At 35.2% G+C, this 22756-nt stretch overlaps 4 protein-coding genes across 7 annotated transcripts in view; 1 reads left to right on the top strand and 3 right to left on the bottom strand.

The window, feature by feature from the left end:
• The window catches only part of LOC135139394 (pre-mRNA-splicing factor ATP-dependent RNA helicase PRP16), a 55405-nt gene extending 50420 nt beyond the window's left edge, over positions 1-4985 (top strand). For all 3 annotated transcript variants that reach the window (XM_064069605.1, XM_064069606.1, XM_064069607.1), the window contains one exon: positions 4353-4985. In XM_064069605.1, the coding sequence (XP_063925675.1) occupies positions 4353-4786 (434 nt within the window). In that variant the 3' untranslated portion in view covers positions 4787-4985. The remainder of the gene's footprint in view (positions 1-4352) is intronic.
• A 4673-nt stretch (positions 4986-9658) lies between these two features.
• On the bottom strand, positions 9659-10458 carry LOC135139544 (ribosomal RNA processing protein 36 homolog). Of its 2 annotated transcripts, none has more exons than XM_064069827.1 (3): positions 10084-10458; positions 9858-10028; positions 9659-9812 (listed from the first exon to the last, which is right to left on the bottom strand). In XM_064069827.1, exons 1-3 carry the CDS (start codon positions 10250-10252, stop codon positions 9802-9804), a joined length of 351 nt encoding a protein of 116 aa, XP_063925897.1. In that variant the 5' UTR covers positions 10253-10458; the 3' UTR covers positions 9659-9801. The 2 variants fall into 2 exon arrangements, with proteins under 2 accessions (XP_063925897.1, XP_063925896.1); XM_064069826.1 differs by having other exon boundaries at positions 9659-9805; positions 10084-10452.
• A 254-nt stretch (positions 10459-10712) lies between these two features.
• On the bottom strand, positions 10713-12256 carry LOC135139314 (protein yellow-like). Its single transcript, XM_064069510.1, has one exon. The coding sequence runs from the start codon at positions 11990-11992 to the stop codon at positions 10763-10765; it is 1230 nt and encodes a 409-aa protein (XP_063925580.1). The 5' UTR covers positions 11993-12256; the 3' UTR covers positions 10713-10762.
• A 7743-nt stretch (positions 12257-19999) lies between these two features.
• Positions 20000-21268, bottom strand: LOC135139367 (protein yellow-like). Its single transcript, XM_064069573.1, has one exon. The coding sequence runs from the start codon at positions 21221-21223 to the stop codon at positions 20000-20002; it is 1224 nt and encodes a 407-aa protein (XP_063925643.1). The 5' UTR covers positions 21224-21268.
• Positions 21269-22756: the final 1488 nt, after the last annotated feature.

Below are 22756 nucleotides of genomic sequence, written 5' to 3'. Positions count from 1 at the left end.
ATACTGAAACATTTTGGGACATCTTTCAGTTATATGTTACCTGTCTGCTGACTCCTGAATTTAGCTATAAGTTTCTAATAATATTGCGCATTTTATTTTTCTAATTTTTGGCCTCAATTTATGAAAAAAATTGTAAACTTGTTTTCGACTACCACTATCTGACTTATTTGTAATTTCCTTAATCTTATCTTTTTTCACTTCTTTTACACAATTTCAGATATTTGATTGATACTTTATCGTATTTGCGTTTTTTTTTTTAATTTTAATGTTCTATTTTTTTATTGTTTGTTTTTTCTTTTAAAATCGTTTACACTGATATTTGTCCAGAATTTAGAAGAGTTGTTTGTCAGTTTTCTGTCCGTTTCTTATGTCTTTTTCCAAGTTCATCCCATTCGCATATGCTGTATGAAAATTCATGGATTAATTTTTAAAATTTCATAGATTTTCTTTTTTTTTTTGGTGATTCTGGAAAAATAGTAGGCATTTTCGAGGAAATAAAGCCTAAATCAACAACAGAATCTTTCTTTTGGTAATTCTCGCAGTTGCCCGGACAAAGTAAAAAATTTCATTTTTGAAAGTCATTTTCGAAAGAATCGGCACGAAATGCGAATTTTTGAAAATTTCTAAAAATTTCGATATCGACCAATTTTCAACAAAATTTTTGAAATTTCACAAAATACATTTTCTTGTAGATTTCGGGCCGCAGAAGTCGTATTCGCTTTCATTTCTTCGATAACACCAATAGTTTTTCGAGAATCGTCTTTTGAAACATTCAGAAATATGCAAAATACCCCAATTTTCGACCAATTTTCAACAAAATTTTCGAAATTTTACAAAATACATTTTCTTCTAGATTTCGGGCCGCAGAAGTCATATCCGCTTTCATTTCTTCGATAACTCCAATGGTTCTTCCAGAATCGTCTTTTTTGGGGACCATTGGAAAAATTTAACTTTTACAAAAGTTGTCTGAAAATCCTGAAAAAATTCAGGGACGTAGATCTCGACATACTGATTCCAAAAATATATCGTGTTGATGGTCACGGAGCAACATTTTCGGAAGAATCGGTACGAAATGCGAATTTTTGAAAATTTCTAAAATTTCGATATAGACCAATTTTCAACAAAATTTTCGAAATTTCATTAAATACATTTTCTTGTAGATTTCGGACCGTAGAAGTCATATCCGCTTTCATTTCTTCGATAACTCCAATGGTTTTTCCAGAATCTTCCTTTGAAATATATAAAAATATGCAAAATCCGCTCAATTTTGGACCAATTTTCAACAAAATTTTCGAAATTTCAATAAATACATTTTCTTGTAGATTTCGGGCCGGAGAAGTCATATTCGCTTTCATTTCTTCGATAACTCCAATGGTTCCTCCAAAATCGTCCTTTGAAATATATAAAAATATGCAAAATACCCCAATTTTCGACCAATTTTCAACAAAATTTTCGAAATTTCACTAAATACATTTTCTTATAGATTTCGAGCTCTAGAACCCATCTCCGGCCTCGTTTTTTGATAACTACAACCGTTTCGTCCGTTGAAATAGCGAAATTTTTGAAAATTTCTAAAAATTTCGATATTTCAACGGATGATATTGGAAAAATGGTTTGAGGTATCAAAGAAACGAGGCCGGAAGTGAGTTTTAGAGCTCGAAATCTACAAAAATATATATTTAGTTGAGTATCGAAAATTTCAAAATTTGGCCGAAATTTTAAGAAGGGGGGACCATTGGAAAAATTTAACTTTTACAAAAGTTGTCTGAAAATTCTGAAAAAATTCAGGGATGTAGATCTCGACATACTGATTCCAAAAATATATCGTGTTGGTGGTCACGGAGCAACATTTTCGAAAGAATCGGTACGAAATGCGAATTTTTTAAAATTTCTAAAATTTCGATGTCTTAGACCAATTTTCAACAAAATTTTCGTAATTTCACTAAATACATTTTCTTGTAGATTTCGGGCCGCAGAAGTCATATCCGCTTTCATTTCTTCGAAAACTCCAATGGTTTTTCCAGAATCGTCCTTTGAAACATTCAAAAATTTACAAAATACTCCAATTTTCAACCAATTTTGAACAAAATTTTAGAAATTTCAGTAAATACATTTTCTTGTAGATTTCGGGCCGCAGAAGTCGTATTCGTTTTCATTTCTTCGATAACTCCAATGGTTCTTCCAGAATGATCCTTTGAAATATATAAAAATATGCAAAATCCACCCAATTTGCGACCAATTTTCAACAAAATTTTCGAAATTTCACTAAATACATTTTCTTGTAGATTTCGGGCCGCAGAAGTCACATCCACTTTCATTTCTTCGATAACTCCAATGGTTTTTACAGAATCGTTCTTTGAAACATTCAAAAATGTACAAAATACCCCAATCTTCGACCAATTTTCAACAAAATTTTCGAAATTTCACTAAATACATTTTCTTGTAGATTTTGGGCCGCAGAAGTCATATCCGCTTTCATTTCTTGGATAACTCCAATGGTTCTTCCGGAATCGTCCTTTGAAATATATAAAAATATGCATAATCCGCCCAATTTTCGACCAATTTTCAAGAAAATTTTCAAAATTTCACTAAAGACATTTTCTTGTAGATTTCGGGCCGCAGAAGTCATATCCGCTTTCATTTCTTCGATAATTCCAATGGTTTTTCCACAATCGTCCTTTGAAACATTCAAAAATATGCAAAATACGCCAATTTTCGACCAATTTTCAACAAAATTTTCGAAATTTCACTAAATACATTTTCTTGTAGATTTTGGGCCGCAGAAGTCATATTCGCTTTCATTTCTTCGATAACTCCAATGGTTTTTCCGGAATCGTCCTTTGAAATATATAAAAATATGCAAAATACCCCAATTTTCCACCAATTTTCAACAAAATTTTCGAAATTTCACTAAATACATTTTCTTGTAGATTTCGAGCTCTAGAACCCACTTCCGGCCTCGTTTTTAGATAACTACAACCGTTGTTCTAGTATCGTCCGTTGAAATAGCGAAATTTTTGAAAATTTCTAAAAATTTCGATATTTCAACGGACGATACTGGAAAAACGGTTTGAGGTATCAAAGAAACGAGGCCGAAAACTAGTTCTAGAGCTCGAAATCTATAAGAAAATGTATTTAGTTGCGTATCGAAAATTTCAAAATTTGCCCGAAATTTTTACACTGATATTTGTCCAGAATTTAGAAGAGTTGTTTGTCAGTTTTCTGTCCGTTTCTTATGTCTTTTTCCAAGTTCATCCCATTCGCATATGCTGTATGAAAATTCATGGATTAATTTTTAAAATTTCATAGATTTTCTTTTTTTTTTGGTGATTCTGGAAAAATAGTAGGCATTTTCGAGGAAATAAAGCCTAAATCAACAACAGAATCTTTCTTTTGGTAATTCTCGCAGTTGCCCGGACAAAGTAAAAAATTTCATTTTTGAAAAAGTCATTTTCGAAAGAATCGGCACGAAATGCGAATTTTTGAAAATTTCTAAAAATTTCGATATCGACCAATTTTCAACAAAATTTCAAAAATCTGGATATTTCAACGGTCGATTCTGGAAAAACAGTTGCAGTTTTCAAAGAAATGATGCCGGAAGTGAGTTCTAGAGCTCGAAATCTACAAGAAAATGTATTTAGTTAAGTTCCGAAAATCTCAAAATTTGGTCGAAATTTGAAGAAGGGGGGCCCATTGGAAAAATTTCAATTTTGGAAAAGTTGCCAAAAGGTCCTCAAAAAATTCTGGAATATACATCTCGACGTGCTGATTCCAAAAATGGAGCATGTTTACGGTGACTGAGCAATATTTTCGAAGAATTTTGTTTTAGAATCAAATTTTTTTATAATTCCAAAAATTGTAATTTTTCAATGGGTGATTCTGGAAAAACGGTTGGATTTATCGAAGAAGTGAGCTCGGAAGTGACTTTTGCGGCTCAAAATCTACAAGAAATATATATATCATTTGTGAAAAAGTTGTGAAATTCGAATTTTTTGTAATTTTGAAGTTCTACTCGTTTTCTGTCCTTCTTTATTTTTGTTTTTTTTTTTAAGTTCTTTTTCTCTCCCCATGTTATCTTCTTGATTCCTTATTTAATGTCGTTTTTTTATAGACAGCTGATAAAACAAACATTAGAAGCTGGTTACTTATTAATGATCTGGTATATACGAAGATGTGAACATTTTAGTGCAACCATGTTTTACCTTATTACATGAATAATTTTACTTTTGACACATTTTTCTTTAAGTTGCCATCAAAATAGATACAAATTAATAAGCCGCTTGACCAAATTGTTAACAATTCAAGTACTGTGCCTTAACATGAAATCCGTTAAAAATCCTGTCTTTTTCCAGCCTATTTCCACCAAGCCGCCCGACTCAAAGGCATCGGCGAATACGTCAACTGCCGTACCGGCATGCCGTGTCACCTCCACCCCACTTCGGCTCTCTTCGGCCTCGGAAGCACACCCGACTACGTGGTCTACCACGAACTGGTAATGACAGCCCGCGAGTACATGCAGTGTGTCACCTCCGTGGACGGCCACTGGTTGGCCGAACTAGGTCCCATGTTCTTCTCTCTGAAAGAAACGGGCAAAAGCGGACGGGCCAAGAAGAAGCAAGCGGCAGAACATCTCCAGGAAATGGAGAACCAGATGCAGATGGCTCAGGAGGAGATGAGGGCTCGGAAAGAGGCGGCCGAGAAGAGAGAAGCTGCCATGAATAAAGGACAGGAGATCGTGTCGGCAGGGGCAACGCCTCGGCGAACTCCGGCCCGGTTCGGGTTGTAGATAGCATTCGTGTTAAAAACTTTTGGTTATCTTAAATATAATGTATTGTTGTAATTAGTTTACAAAATTTCTTCCTGTATGGTAATATATGCGTCTTCTGTAGGTACTTTTTCATGCTGTTTGTGAAAATATTTTCATTTTTCGATTGATACATTTTTGGTAATAGTTTTCCCTTGAAATATATTAATTTTTTACTGTGTTTTTTAATTTTTCTATTTTAGGTCAATTTTGTTAAAAAGTTGGAAATCACGTGCTACATGACGTGCATGGACAGTCAGAACAAGTTGTGGTCAGGCCTCTGTTTGATTTTTATATGTATTTAAGAAATTCGTAGATATAGTCTTCACTGGAAGAAAAGGATGTTGTAAAACTGTTTTGTTTTAGGTTAGAGAAGGTAAAATGGCTTTTGGAATATTTTCTTTCAGAAACAGAACAGTAAAAACGAACACTTTTGTGAAGACATATTTCACATCCAAGTTAACAGTTTCAAGAATTATTCAATTTATTCATTGATTAAATAGATATAAATAGTTCCAGTCTAAGTTTTTGGGGATCACTGGATGGTTGATAAAAAAAATCCATCCGAATTTATATATGAGCTTGCTACTAGTTACAAGACGAATGAAGACAGCATGAAAACCGATGTTTAAACTACTATCACATAGAGGGCGCTTGAGAAAAAGTACCCTTATTTCACATTCTTCCATATTAGCCATTTGGCTGAAATTTCCGTCGTAGCACTATTTTCTTAGTAATAAATACATGCATGAAATGACTTATTTTTAAACTATTCTTTATTTGAAACAATTTATTGAAACAAATTGTGAATAGATGTTTGCTTTCTTACATGTCAAATTTCAGATTATTTGTTTCAAGCCAGAAAACGTAGATTATAGATATTAAAAACAATTCAAATTTTGTTTAAGTAATAGCTCTGAGTAGCAAAAAAAAATAGTAAAAAAGATGCCAAAAATATTTGAAACCATAAAATTCTGCTGTTTAAAGCTGTTTTTCTATTTAGCTCACGCTCAATTTTTCTGTACTCCCTTTCTTGCTCTGCGCGCCTGATTTTTGTGTCCAGAAGGTGTTTTTAGCTATATTTCGAAAAAAGAAAATGGAGCAATGTTGGGTTGCTTTATAAATTTGTTTGAACACATTCCAAAATTTTGTCCAGCACTTGTCAAGATAAGACTGATTTTGGCAGATAACCTGCTCTTCCAAGAAAATAAAGGGTGGGTGGGCGGGGCTAGTACTTAAGCTAAGATAACATTGATTTTGCCAAATAAGATACCCCCTAATGAAAATAAAGGGCAGGTGGGCCAGCTAGTATTTACCAAAATAAAACTGATCTTGGCAAATGACCTACTCTCTAAGAAAATAAAGGACGAGTGGTTGGGGCTAGAACTAGCTAAGATTAGACTGATTTTCCCAAATGACATACTCTAAAAAAATAAGGGTGGGTGGGTGGGGCTAGCACTTGCCAAGATAAGACTGATTTTGGCAGATGACCTGCTCTTCCAAGAAAATAAAGGGTGGGTGGGCGGGGCTAGTACTTGGGTAAGATAAGATTGATTTTGCCAAATGGCATATCCCTAATGAAAATAAATGGTAGGTGGGCCAGCTAGTATTTACCAAAATAAAACTGATCTTGGCAAATGACCTACTCTCTAAGAAAATAAAGGACGAGTGGTCGGGGCTAGCACTAGCTACGATTAGACTGATTTTTCCAAATGACATATCCTCTAAAAAAATAAGGGTGGGTGGGCGGGGCTAGCACTTGCCAAGATAAGACTGATTTTGGCAGATGACCTGCTCTTCCAAAAAAATAAAGGGTGGGTGGGCGGGTTTAGTACTTGCTAACATAAGATTGATTTTGCCAAATGACATATCTCCTAATGAAAATCAAGGGCGGATAGGCCAGCTAGTATTTGCCAAAATAAAACTGATCTTGGCAAATGACCTACTCTTTTAAGAAAATAAAGGGCGGGTGTGCGGGGCTAGTACTTTCGTCCAAAGCCCAATTTGTCAATACCTCCCCTAGCAAGCCCAATTTTTTCAATATGAAGCTTTTGGCCTTTCCATGACAACCTTAAAAAACTATGAAAAAGATTCTCTTCTTGATTTTGCGATCCAAAAGGTGTTTTCCGGTCATTTCTTCGATAATTCTACCAATTTTCCACAACCGCGAACATGAAATTGGTCAGTTTTTTTTTTAAATTCCACTCTGAAACCAAATATGTATTTTAAATATCTTAGTTCGTAACATTCAGTACGCAATGTTTTTTGATTCAGCTTGTCGAATTTTTTTTTATTTTAGGCATCTTTGCCAGAAACTCCATTTTTTCACTACTCTCCCCTATGAAATTTTTCACTTTTTCCCGAGAACCGTTAATCTTCGAAAATGATCAAAAGGGATTATTTTGATCATTTTCTATGGAAGTTTTTTTTAGTGTAATTTTTTCTACCATTTTCCAGAATTTCACAATGAAATGATTGGAATGAGAATATTTTGAAAATTTTGATTTTTCGGTTAAAGTTGTCGCGATCGATATTCCAAAGCTTTTATGGTTTTTTAGGCAACTTTATCAAAAGCTCAATTTTTCAGCCTGGCAGATTTTTGACTCTTTCCCAGGTACAGTTGAAAATTATTATCAAAAGAATTTTTTTCGTTTATTTTGACCTCCAGTAGTTTTTATGATTTCTTTTCTTCAAAAATTCCTACCATTTCACTAGAATCGCCGAACTAAAATATGACAATTTGACTTATTTTAAAAATTTGACTTTGAAACCGAATATTCGGTAAATGTTGGTCCTGGAGCATTTTTCAGTTCAGCTCAAAATTTAAATCCCAGTTTTTTTATGGATTTTTAAACTACTTCGCCAAATGCTCAATTTGTCAATACTATGAAATTTTTCAGTATGAAATTTTTCCCTTCGAAAATTATCAAAAATGATTATTTTCTTGATTTCGATCTGTGGATCTGTCAAAATAAAAAATGGCGAAATTTGAGACATTAAAAATTTTACTTTAAAGCCGAATATTCGGAAAATTTTTGTTTTAGGCAACTTTGTAAAGAGCTCAATTTTTCAGTTTCGACACGTATGAACTTTTTTACCTTTTTCCAAGTACAGCTGAAAATTATCAAAAAAATTGACTTAATTCATTTTGACCTCCAGAAGTTTACGGTTTCATTTCTTAGAAAATTTCCACCATTTTTCCAAAATCACCAAAATGAAATCTAGTAATTTTTGGATATTTTGAAAATTCGACTTTGAAACCAAATATTTCGAAAATGTTGGTCCGGAATTATGACCAAACACTGTGTGTTTTGAGATGTATATCCCAGATTTTTTTGTACATTTTTAAACAAGCTTACTTCCTGCAGGGGGTACAATGTCTACAAATACACTGGACATCGCAAAACAGTAACTTTCAATATTTAAAAAATTATCCGGAAGTTTGCGTCATAATTATTACCAAAACTAAATTTTTTTTATCACGCTCCATTGGTACCAAATATATCAAAACTGACATCTAAAGATATTGTGCCTTGAATATATCGTTGGTGAGGTCGCGATAAAAAAAAGGGAAACCCAATAATGACTCATTTAGACTTTTTGTTTACACCGTTGCCATGGAAACAGCATCTCCAGTCGCTGTATTTGTCTGGAAAGGAGTCACATTTGAAACAGTGACCGCTAGCAATAATTCAACTACGGGAGTTCATTTTTGTTTTGCGCAAGTGAAAGTGTTTTATTTTAAATAAAAATATGAATTCAGTTGAATATTTACTAAAAGAGGGAGCAACCCCCGATTTATTAATTAAAAAAGTGTTCATAGCAAAGCGACACTTTCATAAATATGTTAATAGACATACCACGTATAATAAATTTTTGCGAATGTGCGGTTGTGAAAAAATAACAAATTGTTTTGTGTGTCTCCTCAGTAATGAGTTAAACTAAAAGTAAGTGGACAAATACTTTTTTACTTTTATTGACTGTATTTTTGTATTTATTTCCGTCATACAATTTCGCCTATTAATTGGTAATAACGGCCTGTTTTATATCTATCAATCAAATTGTGTCTCCCCGTCTCAAAGTCACGAGCCGCCACTGACTTCCCGTATGTTTGACTTTTTCCGACCAACTTCAAAAATTATCAAGGAGATTCTTTTGGTGATTTTAAGTTCTACAAAATTTTCTGAGCTTCATTTCTACTAAAATTCCCACCATTTTTTGCAAAATCGCCAAAATAAAATATGGGCAAAAGTCCTACCTGAAATTTCCATCCTAGAGTTTCAAATTTTTATCTTTTCTCGACAACCTTGCAAAAATTATCAAAAGAGATTCTTTTCATGATTGCGGCCTGCAGAATTTTTTTCTACTTGATTCTTCCAGAATCTCCAAAATGATCTGGCAAAATTTGAGATACGACTTTGCATCTGGCTTTTGAAGCAACTTCGTCAAAAGTATTTTTCAACACCTGGTCGTATGAAAGGTTTCACCTTTTTCCAAGCATTCCAGCACCTTCCACTAAGACTAAAAAGCCCTTTTCCTTAAGAAGTTGTTTTTTTTTTCGAAAATTCGCCAAAATGAGATGTGCCAAATTTTGCAATAGTTGAATACACCAACCATATTGACATTTTGTTTTTTTATTTTTTTTGTTTTCATAATTTTTGTCCACCCAATTTTTCACACTGTCACTAAATAATAACTTAACAAAAATGCTACAAGATTCGGAATTTTCGATATTTAAATATAATAATATATCTATTCGCTCTGCGGCTTCTTAGTAAAACGGATAAGAAAACTTAACTATAACCCATTTGTTTACTTAGGAAGGAAATATGACTCCCAAAAACCAAAAACATTTTATTTCGTGAGCAAAGCTAATAGTCGACTACTGCTTGTCGGGCAACTGCTGGCATCCTGTCGAACATTTCCAAAAACAAATAGAGAGAATGTCCAGGACGTGGTTGAGAACGGTGGGTTCAATTCGTGTGCGAGTGTTGTTTCTAACTAAAACCTTACCATAAAATTTAACCCAAATTGTGAAATTCGTTGAAATTACATCTGTTAGATCCGTGGCGACGTTTGCGGTAGACATCCGCTATTGGACCGTCAAAGCTCGAGATGGATGACAATTTGCTATGGATGCTGTTGTTGTCGTAGTTTACATTCAAGGAGGTGCAACTGGTGCTGTTGGGTAGCTCTTGAGGCGCTTCAGTTAAAACAATTTCCTCTAGAACGTAACAACTGAAGTGAAGGAAGTCTGCTAGGCTATGGTTCGGATTTACTTTTGTCTCCGTCATTGTCGTCGTTGTCGTCGTCGTCGTCATCATCATCGTCGTCGTTGCCGTCGTCGGCTTTGTCTTCTAAGGGCCATAAGATAATATCCTCTTTTATAAAATCAATTTCGATTTCCTCCTCGTCGTCGGGTTTGGATTTTCGTCGTCGTAGACTCATCGGATTGAGATTTTGGGTGATGTTTTATCATTTGTTGACAGGTAGAATTTTGAAGTTTTGGTAAAATGTCATGGTGTGGTAACTTCGTTCAAATTTATGGGATCGACATTTCGGGAGGGCAGAATATCCATATCGAGATCTATACTCCAAAGTGGATTTTTAAACAATTTTTTCAAAAGTGAAATTTTTCCGACACCTTCAAATTTCGACTCATTTTCGACCAATTTCGAAACTTAATTAAATACATTTTCTTGTAGATTTCGAGCCGCACAAGTCACTTTGAGGCTCGTTTCTTCAATAACTCTAAGCGTTTTTTTCAGAATCACCCATTGAAAAATTACAATTTTTGGAATTTTTAAAAAATTCTACACTAGAAGAACTTACCTTGACTTTTCGAACTTTCTCTTTATAATTTAATGAAGAAATATTTTCCTACAGTTCCTTGAATGAAATTAATGTGTGAACAAAAAAATATATACATTTATCATCACATAAAAATACAGAGTTTGCTTAGTGTAAATAACTTTGAGTACCAGTAAAATGTTTTAAAATTCTAAATTTAACATAAGGTTCAGTAGAGTCAAACGCACATTGTGTGAGAAAATACTTATGAATATTATTAGCCAGAAGATACAAATACCCTTTATCATCAAAACTAAAACTATCGGTCCAAATCATCGTCCCATTATTCGCATACACAACCCCAGCGTCTTCAAACGATCCACTGCTATTCCAGCTCCCCACACCATAAAGTGGAAGCAACCCGTAATACAAAACCCCGGTATTATCAACCACCATACCATCACTCTGAGCTGACTTGGCCCCAATGTGTGTAACATTAACCCTCCACTCACCCCCAGAACACGCAGTTTCATCTTTTAGAATCTCCGTACTAATAGAATAAAGATTTACCCCAGTAAGTGCACAATAATACAGCTGCCTGGGTCCCGATGGGTTCCTCGGTGAAAGCGCGATTCCATCAACTGGTGCCAACTTATTAAAAACAACTTCGTCAACCACGAAATTCGTTGCATCAATTTCGGCAAACATTGACGCGTCCCGAATCTTCCAGGCGTGATTTTGGGCTCTAGAATACACAACTATGCCTGGATCGACAGAACCGTGCTCTGTAATGTAAGCAAACCCGCCGTCACTGTCATCCACCACCAAATCGTTCAAAAAACCACCCTTGCTCAAGCTGATTTCTTCTGGAAAAGTGAAACTCTGGACAACTTTGGCTTCGTTGTTTAAATCGTACAAGACAAGTTTTGGGGGACACTTTGACGTGGGTTTGCGGAACCCATCCAGAACCCACATGATCCCGTCAGCGTCGATTTCCATACTCTGGACGTTTTCGAGTTTATCGCACGTGTGGTTGGTCAAGTCGTTGGTGTTCCAGTCAGGGAATGGACTGATCAAGGATTCAGATTTTGGGGTGGTGTCACTGGTTGAGATGTAGCCTAGCGTCACCGGCGTACCTTCGCATATCCTGGGCATGGCGATGTAGAAGGTGTCTTTGTAGAATTTGATTCCTGCCATGGCGTTGTTTTCCGGGATGTACCTTTTGGTGGTGACCGCATCGTTGTAGGTGTTTTCATTTTCCCAGGTGAAATTGATAAACGTCCATTGGTATTCTACTTCGAAACTTGAAGCACGTTTGCCTTTTGTACACTCACAAGAAACGGTGGTACTGAAGATGATTAATAGTACTGCGGTGAGAGTGGTTATTGAACGGTTCATGTTTGCGGTGTGAAGACTGAAAGTGGAATCATGTCAGCGTTAGTTTGTTTATGTTTAGGTATATTGTATAGAAAGGAAAGGACGAAGGTCACCAAGTCGACTTATCTGTTTTTTTTGGAGGTGACTACTTTAGTCTTGCCGATAAAGTTATAATAATCGATGAGTGAGGCACTTTGTTTACTTTTATCAAGCGAGAGTGGCCATTATTTGTGACATTGCGATATTAATAATTGCATTTTAACTTTTGTAGGTTGTTATTGATATCTGCCATGTAAGTCGACACTGTTTTCAAGAGAACGTAAGCGTTACTGAAAGACCAGAATCAGGTTTCAAATTGAATAACAGTTTTTTTTAATACTGTGGTAGGAACTCATTGTTCGAGGATTTTTTAACAGACACTTCATTTGAACATTTTAATAATAATAAAGATAATTCAATCTTTGTATTAAAAATGCAATGGAATCTTTAATATGAATTGTTTTGTACAATAACAAAAATTCTTCCTTAAAAAGATCATATTCTTAATAGTTTTGTGTTCAGATTAGTTAATTTTTATGTGAATTTGTAAATGTTTCATATGACATTGATTTTTTTATAGAGTCATCTGTTATTCAACTTATTTCCTCGATATTTGTGACGTAAGTGGTGTCCTGGTTTGAATTAAAATAAAAAATTTTAGTTTGTTTCACGTTTCATTATTCTCTTGTAGGTTGAACATTTGTGCCACCTGAATTCGAACATTTATTCTCGACGATGCCTTTCTGGAGCACAGCGTTTCCGAAACCAGTTTATTGTGATTTTCATCGTACTGAATGTGTTTTTTCTGTATACGATATGGGGGTTTCAGCCCACAAGGTAATCGGTGAACGAATTTTGATTTAATCAACCACTTGAAATAACACATGATTTAATATCATTTATTCATGTGTGTTTTCTTCTAACGCGGTTTTGTCATTGCCCAAGTAGATGTTGAAATTGACACTTCATGGGAAGACTCGCATCGGCGTGAAATGCACAGCGTGGTTTAATAACTAGCTAGTTTGCAAAGACCGGATAAAGAGTAATTTAGTAAGCGGCAGAAATATGAAGTGTCTTGTGGTGACCAAATTTGATTAAAATTACGCGCTAAAAAAATTAACAACGGCGCGAAATCACATTTGAATAATTTGAAATTGAAAAAAAATAAGAAAATTGTTAAATATAGGCAACCATGTGCACGTTTAGTTCTTTTTCTGATGGTTGGTAGTTCTGCTAGGGAATTTTAGTTAGGGGGTTGGTAGCGAGGTGTGCTGGCTTGCTAGAGGGTCGTGACCAAAGACTTCAAATATATATAGACTGGCTGTCACCCTAAATTCTATTGTATTTCGTGAAGCAGTTGTGTCAACAGAAATCGCCGCCATTGCTGTTACTTTTCTGTCGCTAATAACACCGCAACAACCCATACCCATAACCTATTTCTTTCTTATGTATCACTTTCAGTTGTGACGTGGATGTGATCACAGTTTCTTTGGTTCTTTTGATCGTGTTTCCGTGCATTTAAGATTCAGCAATTATAGTATTGTTGAGGTTTATTAGTTTGTGTGTGTATGGTGTGCAAACTCACTATTCATATGAAGTCGATTGTATACGATTTTAAACTTCCCGCGGTTTCGGTCACATCCAAAATGGCGACCGGTTAGCTTCAGCTTTTTCGTTCTATCGCCGGTCTATATATATTTGAAGTCTTTGGTCGTGACACATCACTTTTGGTTTATTTGGTGTGGGTGAAACCACGTGGCTAGGTTAAGTTTAGTTGATTTGGTAGTTAATAAAAAGGGGGAAGCCTTTGTTTAACGAAAATTAATCGTACCGCTGATGACGCCACAGTTTCCCCAACACGCGTGCCTAATTCTTGCGGTTTTTCCAAGCGGATATATATGCGAATTTTCGACCGACGCCAACACGTGGTGTAAATTTGATTTATTGTTTGTAAATTTACAGTTCACGTTAGGATTTTAATCGTTAACTGGTTCTAACACAATTTAATAGTCATGAGATTTGTTCAGATAAAGTACTTGCATGAGATTTCATGAGCTTCACTTAGTCAGGAGTCATTCTTTGTTCATCAAATTATGAATAAGGTTTCTGGATGCTTATACTTAAGTGTTTCCTCATACAAGATTGTTAATAGTTCATTTAAGGCAGTTAAATTAACCTAACGTTGTTCCACTTTGGGAAAAAACCGTGGAAAGTGCGATAGAATTCATAATATCGTGCACTGAGGTACGCGAGGATTAAAAAAAAATCTCCCCTTTGGCAATTATTATCATTGTATTATCATCACATCACCGGGATATTTTTCTCGCAACGTGGAAAGCTATATGACTGAGACATATTTTCTCGCAACGTGGAAATCATTTTTGTGTTTATTTATCATGTGTTTTGTTTGGGATAAATTGAGGACAGTCCACGATATAAACTCTCAAAGCTAATTGTTTTAAGTAACCAATCACTTGGATAATGGCATAATATAATATAATGAAAATTCTTTGTTTGAATCGTTGACAAAGTGTGGCATAATTTGACATCAGGTAAATTCTTTGTTCTGGCAGCGGCCATGTTGGCAGAGTATTTTCAAACCGAGCACATGCTGAACTGTAATAGTATATTACATACCGACGCCAACAACAGGCGTTGAGACGGGAATGAAACACGTTCGAGTGTAGGTATACTATTTTATTCACAGTCATTATAAATAAAAATAAATTGAAATAAAAATTCACTTCACTCATTTTATAATTACACTGCGTTTCAAATAAAATGCACCACCTAGAAGGAGTAGGCGTAGAATGTTGAAATTTGGTGGAGAAGACTATTGCATATAGACAAACATTTGATTAAAATTTCAAAGAAAAAATAAAATGTCTAACACAAGAAATGTTAAAAATGTGTTAAAATTACATGTGCGCGAATACAAGACTGTATTCTTCTAGGCATGCTTAAAATGAGATGATCTATTGCCTGTCGGGGTATCTCATTCCAGGCATTTTGAATTTTTTGTAGCAATTCTTCCAAAGTCTTTGGAGGATATGGTAAATTGCGCAGCCTTCTATGCATTACATCCTAAACATGTTCGATTGTTGATACATCTGGTAATCGGGCAGGCCAGGGTAAGAAGTTGACGTTATTTTCTTCAAACACTCTTTAAGTTAATATGGCCACATGAGACCACGTATTATCTTGTTGAAAAGATGTTCTTCGACGGTTCTAGAGGTAAGGAAAAAGAATTTGATTTAACACGTTATCGATGTAACGCCGGGCATTTAGCGTGCCTGGAATGAACACTAAGGGGGTACTTCAACAGATGTGTATACCACCACATATCATTACTCCAGGTGTTAGAGCGGTATGATGTCTCTGTACAAATTCCAGATTTTACTTTTGGCCTCGAGGCCTTCGAACACGTATGCGTCCATCAGAGTGCCACAAACAAAACCTAGACTCGTTTCTAAACATTATGACATTCCACTATTACAGCCACTGCTGTCTGTCTTAGTACCAGTGAAGCCTGGTAGTTTTGTGTTCTTGTGGTAAGGGAAGTTTACAGTTTGGACCATAAGATCTCAAGCTAAAGGAACGAATTTGGCGGTAGATGGTACTCCTCCGATTCTGTGCCCAATTGGTATCATCCAGTCCAGCCAGACTGATCGTTATGGTTACCAAGGGCATTGAATAACACTTCTTCTTAGCAAATGATCTTCGCGTTCTTGGGTGACTCTGAAACGGTCGGTACCCCTGCGACCCATTTGTAGCTCTTCGTTGTTCCATTCTCGACTTGTTCTTAATATCGTAGAATGCGTTGGGCCTAGTATTCTGGTGATTTCCCGAAATGGTAAACCAGTCTCATGCAACCCAATAATTCGCCCTCTTTCAATAGGTGTTATCTGTTGAAAATTACCTCGTGTGCGAACTCGTAGCATTTTTGCAAGCACAATCATGACAAATGTCAAGTCAAATTGCAAAAGAATCTTACTCAAGTGTCTTTAAAACATAATCAAAAAATTAATCAAAATCGAATAACACCCGGTATATTATCTAAACAAGCTGTAATTTTTAGTTCAAATTTTAATCAAATGTTTGTCTATATGCAATAGTCTTCTCCACCAAATTTCAACATTCTACACCTACTCCCTCTAGGTGGTGCATTTTATTTGAAACGCAGTGTATAATAGCAGGCGTTCCACGTCAAACTTGACATTATAATTTGTCAAGTTTTTTATTAAATTATTTGAAGCAAATACGCTAAATAAAATGTCTTCAGACTTGTTATGGGCACCTGTAACTTTATTTAGGTTGTTTTCCAACCATACGCTAGGGTAGAAGTCAGGGGCGGCTTGTCCTATGAGGCAGGTGAGGCAGTGCCTCACCAATGAATTTTACGCCTTATTAGGATTTTTTTTATTTTATACGGACACATTTCGGCCAATAATTTGTGTCTTTTTTCTAAAATTTTAAAAATAAATATAGAAAATTATATTCTTATTTTTATCTCGGTAGGTACTCGTTGCTCCCTTAATTAAACAGCGCGCTTAAACACTCGGCACAACATGTATTTTGTGACGCGAATGAGGCCGACTCGAAGCTTGCCTCTACAGCATATATAGAAATCATGTCGTTAATAGGCAAGCAACCTGCAATACACTTATAAACGGTATGAGTTGAAAAAAGACAAAATTGAGGCTAGCCTCATTTCCGTGCTTGCAAAAGAGATGGACAACTATATTATTTGCGCGGGGAACGTGCGATTGCAATGCAGTCTGCATTCGCAGGAGTATTCAAAATTAGGCCGTTGATTGTTTTGCCACAAATCTGTGTGTGTATAAATTGATTCAAAATTTCGGTAACAGAATTTTGTCTTAAAAGTGCCTACGTTTGCGTGGGTCGCGTTAGTGCTTTGTGCTTGTCATAATTTGATTTCGGTAATCGTTATTTAAGATTACGAGTAAATCGGAATTTTTCTCTACTAACGTTAAATGACAATGGCAGTTCTGTTTTTTCTACTTTCACATATGATGATAAAAAAGTATGTAGTTAAGGAATTAAAACCGCCGGTTCCTGATTTGAGTAAATCGTTAATTGATCCATAAAAAAAATTTAAAATAAATCCGTGTTTATATTTTATATTTTTTTCATTTTGTTTTTTGTTATAAATAAAATTAGCTTTATTTTATGTTGTATTTGATCTTTTTCGATATGTTTCCTTTAAAGTTTATTTTAATTTTGTTTTTTGTTAGAAGTTATATTAGTTTTTTCTGACCACGCTTCCCTTTCCTTTTGTCCTGTCATTCTCATCCTTTCCTTGCAAGACCTCCTTACACCTTCACGTTGGTTCTTTGTGGACAGTTAAATGAGTTTACAAATTTGTTTATTTGACTAAATAGAAAATATTTAAGTAATCTTGATTTATTTATATTTTAGAGCGTTTTGTGCTGTGCCTCATCAATTTTTCAAGTCATGAGCCGCCCCTGGTAGAAGTGAGTTTTTATCTAAGGAACAATTTATTTGAAAATCAAACAATACTACAGAAATCAAGCCTTCACTGTTTATTAGTGCTACTTAGTTAGCAAAATTTTGTAAAGTTTTTCCCTTCTTTGTTCCCTGTTTTTTCTCAAAACAATACGATAATGCTTTAAACATATTTCACTCCGTAATTTTTTGTACAGAAATATGGACTTTGCGGTTAAGCTCCACCCCACGGTCTCACGACGAATAAAAAAATTCATCGCAATTGAGATGGGGCGGGTGGGTGGGGTTTATCCATTTCAATAATAAAATACTGAAAAAATCAAATGGTGAATTCGAGGTAAGAATTATGTTTTAAGTATTATGTTGTTGAAAGTAAACTCTATAGATCGAGATATTGTCACTTCGAAGGACGCAGCTTAATTACAAAATCCACATTTCTGTAGAAAAATTTACCATTTTCAAGATATTTTAAGTTTCTTGTTGTGAGAAGATGACAATGCATATTAAGAAAAAAAGAAGGTAAAATATAAGCCCCACCCACCCGCCCCTGTCTCAGATGTGATGAATTTTTTTATTCGTCGTCAGCTGGGGGGCGGAGCGTAATTTCAAAATCTCTATTTCTTTCAAGAAATTACCACATGAAATGTCACCACGGTTGCCAAATCTACCATTACGTGCAGTAGTTTTTTCTTTCCTTTTCGAAATTTCCCTGTTCTTTTGAGAAAATATGCATATCTATTCCCTATTTTTTCTCAAAGAAGTCTATTTTCAACAATACGATCAGATTTCAAACATCTTTCACTTGGTAATTTCTTGTACAGAAATATGGAGTTTGCGGTTAAGCACCACCCCTCGGTCTCACGACGAATAAAATAATTCATCACAATTGAGATGGGGCGGGTGGGTGGGGCTTATCCATTTCAATAACAAAATACTGAAACTATCAAATGGTGAATTTGAGGTAAGAATTATATTATAACTATTATGTTGTTGAAAGTAAACTCTATAGATTGAGAAAAAGAAGTCATTGATTAAGCCCCACCCACCCCCCTATCTCAATTGTGATGAATTTTTCATTTATTGTCACTTCGAAGGACGCGTCTTAATTACAAAATCCACATTTCTGTAGAAAAATTTACCATTTTGAAGATATTTTAAGTTTCTTGTTGTGAGAAGATGACAATGCATATTAAGAAAAAAAGAAGGTAAAATATAAGCCCCACCCACCCGCCCCTGTCTCAGATGTGATGCATTTTTTTATTCGTCGTCAGCTGGGGGGCGGAGCGTAATTTCAAAATCTCTATTTCTTTACAAGAAATTACCATGTGAAACGTCACCACGGTTGCCAAATCTACCATTACGTACAGTGTTTTTTCTTTCCTTTTCGAAATCTCCTTGTTCTTTTGAGAAAATAAGCATATTTATTCCCTATTTTTTCTCAAAGTAGTCTATTTTCAACAATACGATCAAATCTCAAACATTTTTCACTTGGTAATTTCTTGTACAGAAATATGGACTTTGCAGTTAAGCCCCACCCCTCGGTCTCACGACGAATAAAATAATTCATCACAATAGACATGGGGCGGGTGGGTGGGGCTTACCTATTTCAATAATAAACTACTGAAAATATCAAATGGTGAATTCGAGGTTAGAATTATGTTTTAATTATTATGTTGTTGAAAGTAAACTCTATACATTAAGAAAAAGAAGCATTGATTAAACCCCGCCCACTCACCCCTGTCTCAATTGTGATGAATTTTTCATTTATTGTCACTTCGAAGGGCGGAGGTTAATTACAAAATCCACATTTCTTTGGAAAAATTTTGCCATTTTCAAGACGTTTTAAGTTCTTTGTTGCTAAAAGATGATTATACGTATATTAAAGAAAACTTTGATCGAAAGTTGTTTCGACAGAAAGCACTACTTCGAAACAAAAGTGGTCCCCGAGATTTTTTCAAATTACTTCAAAAACCAGACACAAGAGGTCTCCAAAATTCTTGGAAACTATTTAAACAAAAATCGTTAGAACCGCTAACAATTACAAATTTTAACATGAACTGTGAATGAAAAATAATGAAAACAAAAATTACGTGTTGACGAATTCGTCAGTTTTACACATTTCAAAAATCGCATTTAACTGGGGTCTTACACATTACACCTGTTGGGGAGGACTGTGGCGTCGAATGTGATCCATTTTTTCCTCTACCCCTACGAAAGCCGAAGGTGACATTCTTCTACCCATGGTTGCCTACGTTATCGACTGATTTGCATATTTTTAATTTTTTCAATTGCGGCTTCTAGACGTCTTTTTTTTTCTCTTGGCGTCAAATTCAAATTTCAAAGTCAAGGCACCAGATTATGTATTCTCTTAAAATTAATACAAACTCATCTTATTACTAATTGCCACAAAACAGACCGTGATTAGTCAATTTATTTTATACTAAGTACTAAAAAAAAAAAAATACAAAGAAAAAACTTAGACTCGAGTGGACTCGAAACAGATTATTTAGCCGTGTACAAATAACTCTGAGTGCCTGTAAAACTTTTGAAAATCCTATACTTAACATAATTTTGAGAGGAATTAAAAACACATTTAGTCAAAATAAGCTTATAAATTTCGTCGGCAAGAACGTAGACGTTTCCTCTATTGTCAAAACAGAAGCTATCAGGCCAAATCATAGTTTTATAATTTTGATAAACAACCTCAGCTTTTTTCAAACGTTCATTTGTATTCCATTTTTCAATAGCATCGAGCGGAAGCAATCCATAATACAAAACACCCGCATTATCCATGACCATACCATCACTTTGAGCTCGTTTTGCCCCAACATACTTAACATTCCTCCTCCAGGCATCGCCAGAAAACACCGTCTCATTTTTTAGAAGTTTTGTATTAATAGAGTAGAGTCTCACGCCAGTTAGAGCACTATAGTAGACACGTCGTGATCCAGAAGAAACTTTCGGTGACAAAGCTATACCATCGATGGGATACAATGGGTTAATAACGTCACCATTCACAACAAACCCAGCAGCCTTTATTTCGGGAAACATCGAGGCGTCTCGAAGTTTCCAGGCACGATTTTTGGTTTTAGAATACACCACTAAGCCTGGATCAATGAAACTGGTGTCAGGGATGTACGCAAACGTGCCATCCGAGTCATCTATGACTATATCGTTTAAGAAACCACCATTGTGCAAGCAGACATCGTCGGGGAAAATGTAGGTGTGAACAGTTTTACCTTTGTTGTTGAGGTCATACAAGACAAGTTTTGGGGGACACTTTGAGGGTGTTTGTCTGGTCGCGTCTAGCACCCACATAACGCCATTAGCGTCGATTTCTAGACTTTGGACGTTTACCAGTTTATCGCAGCTGGGGTTGTTGACGTCGTTGGTTTTCCAATCCGGAAAGGGGATGAGTAGGGGTCCTGTTTTCGGAGTAGTGTTCTTGGTGGAGAAATATGCCAGAGTTACTGGTGTGCCACTACATATTCTAGGCAAGGCGAAATAGAAACTGTCTTTGTAGAATTTAAATCCTGATATTGCGTTGTTTTCTGGGATGTATGTTTTGGTATTGATAGCATTTTGGTAATCGGTTTCACTTTTCCAGGTGAAATTAATATAAGTCCACTCATATTCCGTTTCAAATTTTTTGGTTTTTTGGTGTTTATGGCACACGATTCCACTTGCAGCTAAAATAGTCAAAAGCAGTGTTTGTGTCAGCTGCATGTTTCTAGGCGTGATAAGTTAAATCTTGAATCGAATATTTCTGGTGGCTTGCTAGACCAAAACTATAAATTTGTGTTCCGTGCGACCATTTATTTACCTACCATAATAATTATGTAACAGGTATTTTACGTATTTACTGATAACTAAAAAGGGCAAAGTCGTTTTAATTCATGGGCGTGCACAACTGCATTCGAACACCATTCAAGGTCGCAGGTTTGCAAGCATGACAAATGGTCGCTCGAAACTGCCGATATATACAATGGATACTCGACGCCTATGTATAGGTTTTATTGCGCCTTAAAAACAAGCGCTTACAATTTGACTAAGTAATACAATCGGCCAACTAACTGCTCGACACCGTACCGCGCCGTTCATGTGTACGCATGTGCTGATCCACACAGTTCTTAAATTCATGACGCTTTCTTTACTGATAACATAAGAAGTAAAAACGGATAACTTCGAAATTCTTTAAAATTACAAAAGCTAGACATTCACATTTTTCAAAAAACGTCAAAATTTTTTAACATGTTGCAATTTAACTTTTGTAAGCTTCGAAAATCATTGGTCAAAATTTATCCGTTTATTACCTTCAAAAAAATTGACGATATTATCTCTAAATTCTTTTTGAAAGCAGGCTCGGAAGAGAACAACTGACTCAGAACATTAAAGGTATTTGGTATTCAGGGACGATGAAATCTGATACAAACGGTATCATAACAACATTACCTGAAGTCTTAGACCTTCTCACTTTCAGTGAAACTGTGTTGACGTATTTATAGTGTGAAAGTTAATGAAATAAATTCTATTACATGAAAATATTTCACCGATTAAATAAAAGTAGGTGATTCTAGAACTACATTTTTTCAAAATTTGGGTTACCAATAACTCAAATTCGGTAATTAGGTCAGTCTGTCTTAAGGCGGAAGAAATGTGATGTAAACAAACATTACGAATGCTACTATGGACAACGATGCGTTATGTATGTGTGTGAATGATGGTGTCGTAATTATGGAATACACTAAAGTGGGGCTGAATGTAAAGACATTAATAAAAACACAAAAAAACAATTCACGAAATAAAATCAATTCAATAATTTTGTAAAATTCATTTTTTTTCAAAAATGAACACAATTTTTGTTTTTATTTTCATGTTTCTCGGTGTTTTATAATCCCCATGATGAAAAAATAGGCCTGTAATTGTTGTCAAATTTTCTGTGTATATTATGAATATCGTGTAGATGGTAAAACGTTAACCGAAACATGTCTAATTATCCTTGAAGAGTTTAATGACGTCACCTCTAAATTTAGCTTAGGAAACTTTTATAAAATAACGTACTTCTGTACTTGCGGTTTATGAATCCGCCTTGATATTTTTCCCACAAAAAGTCCAAATTATATAATAACATTTTATAAGAACCAACTTGAGCAGAGGTGAAAATCACAACGAACTAATAGCGTCGGTTCGATACCCTCATGGACCATTTTTTTCGTACGTTGTGACTGGTGTTACATATATTTTTTAACTGATAGGGGT

This window comes from Zophobas morio, unplaced genomic scaffold (genome assembly GCF_036711695.1).
Source record: "Zophobas morio isolate AGI-343-1 ecotype UQ-CSIRO unplaced genomic scaffold, CSIRO_AGI_Zmor_V1 ptg000031l, whole genome shotgun sequence".
In the NCBI taxonomy this organism is placed as follows: domain Eukaryota; kingdom Metazoa; phylum Arthropoda; class Insecta; order Coleoptera; family Tenebrionidae; genus Zophobas; species Zophobas morio.
This window is presented reverse-complemented; position numbering and strand designations above follow the sequence as displayed.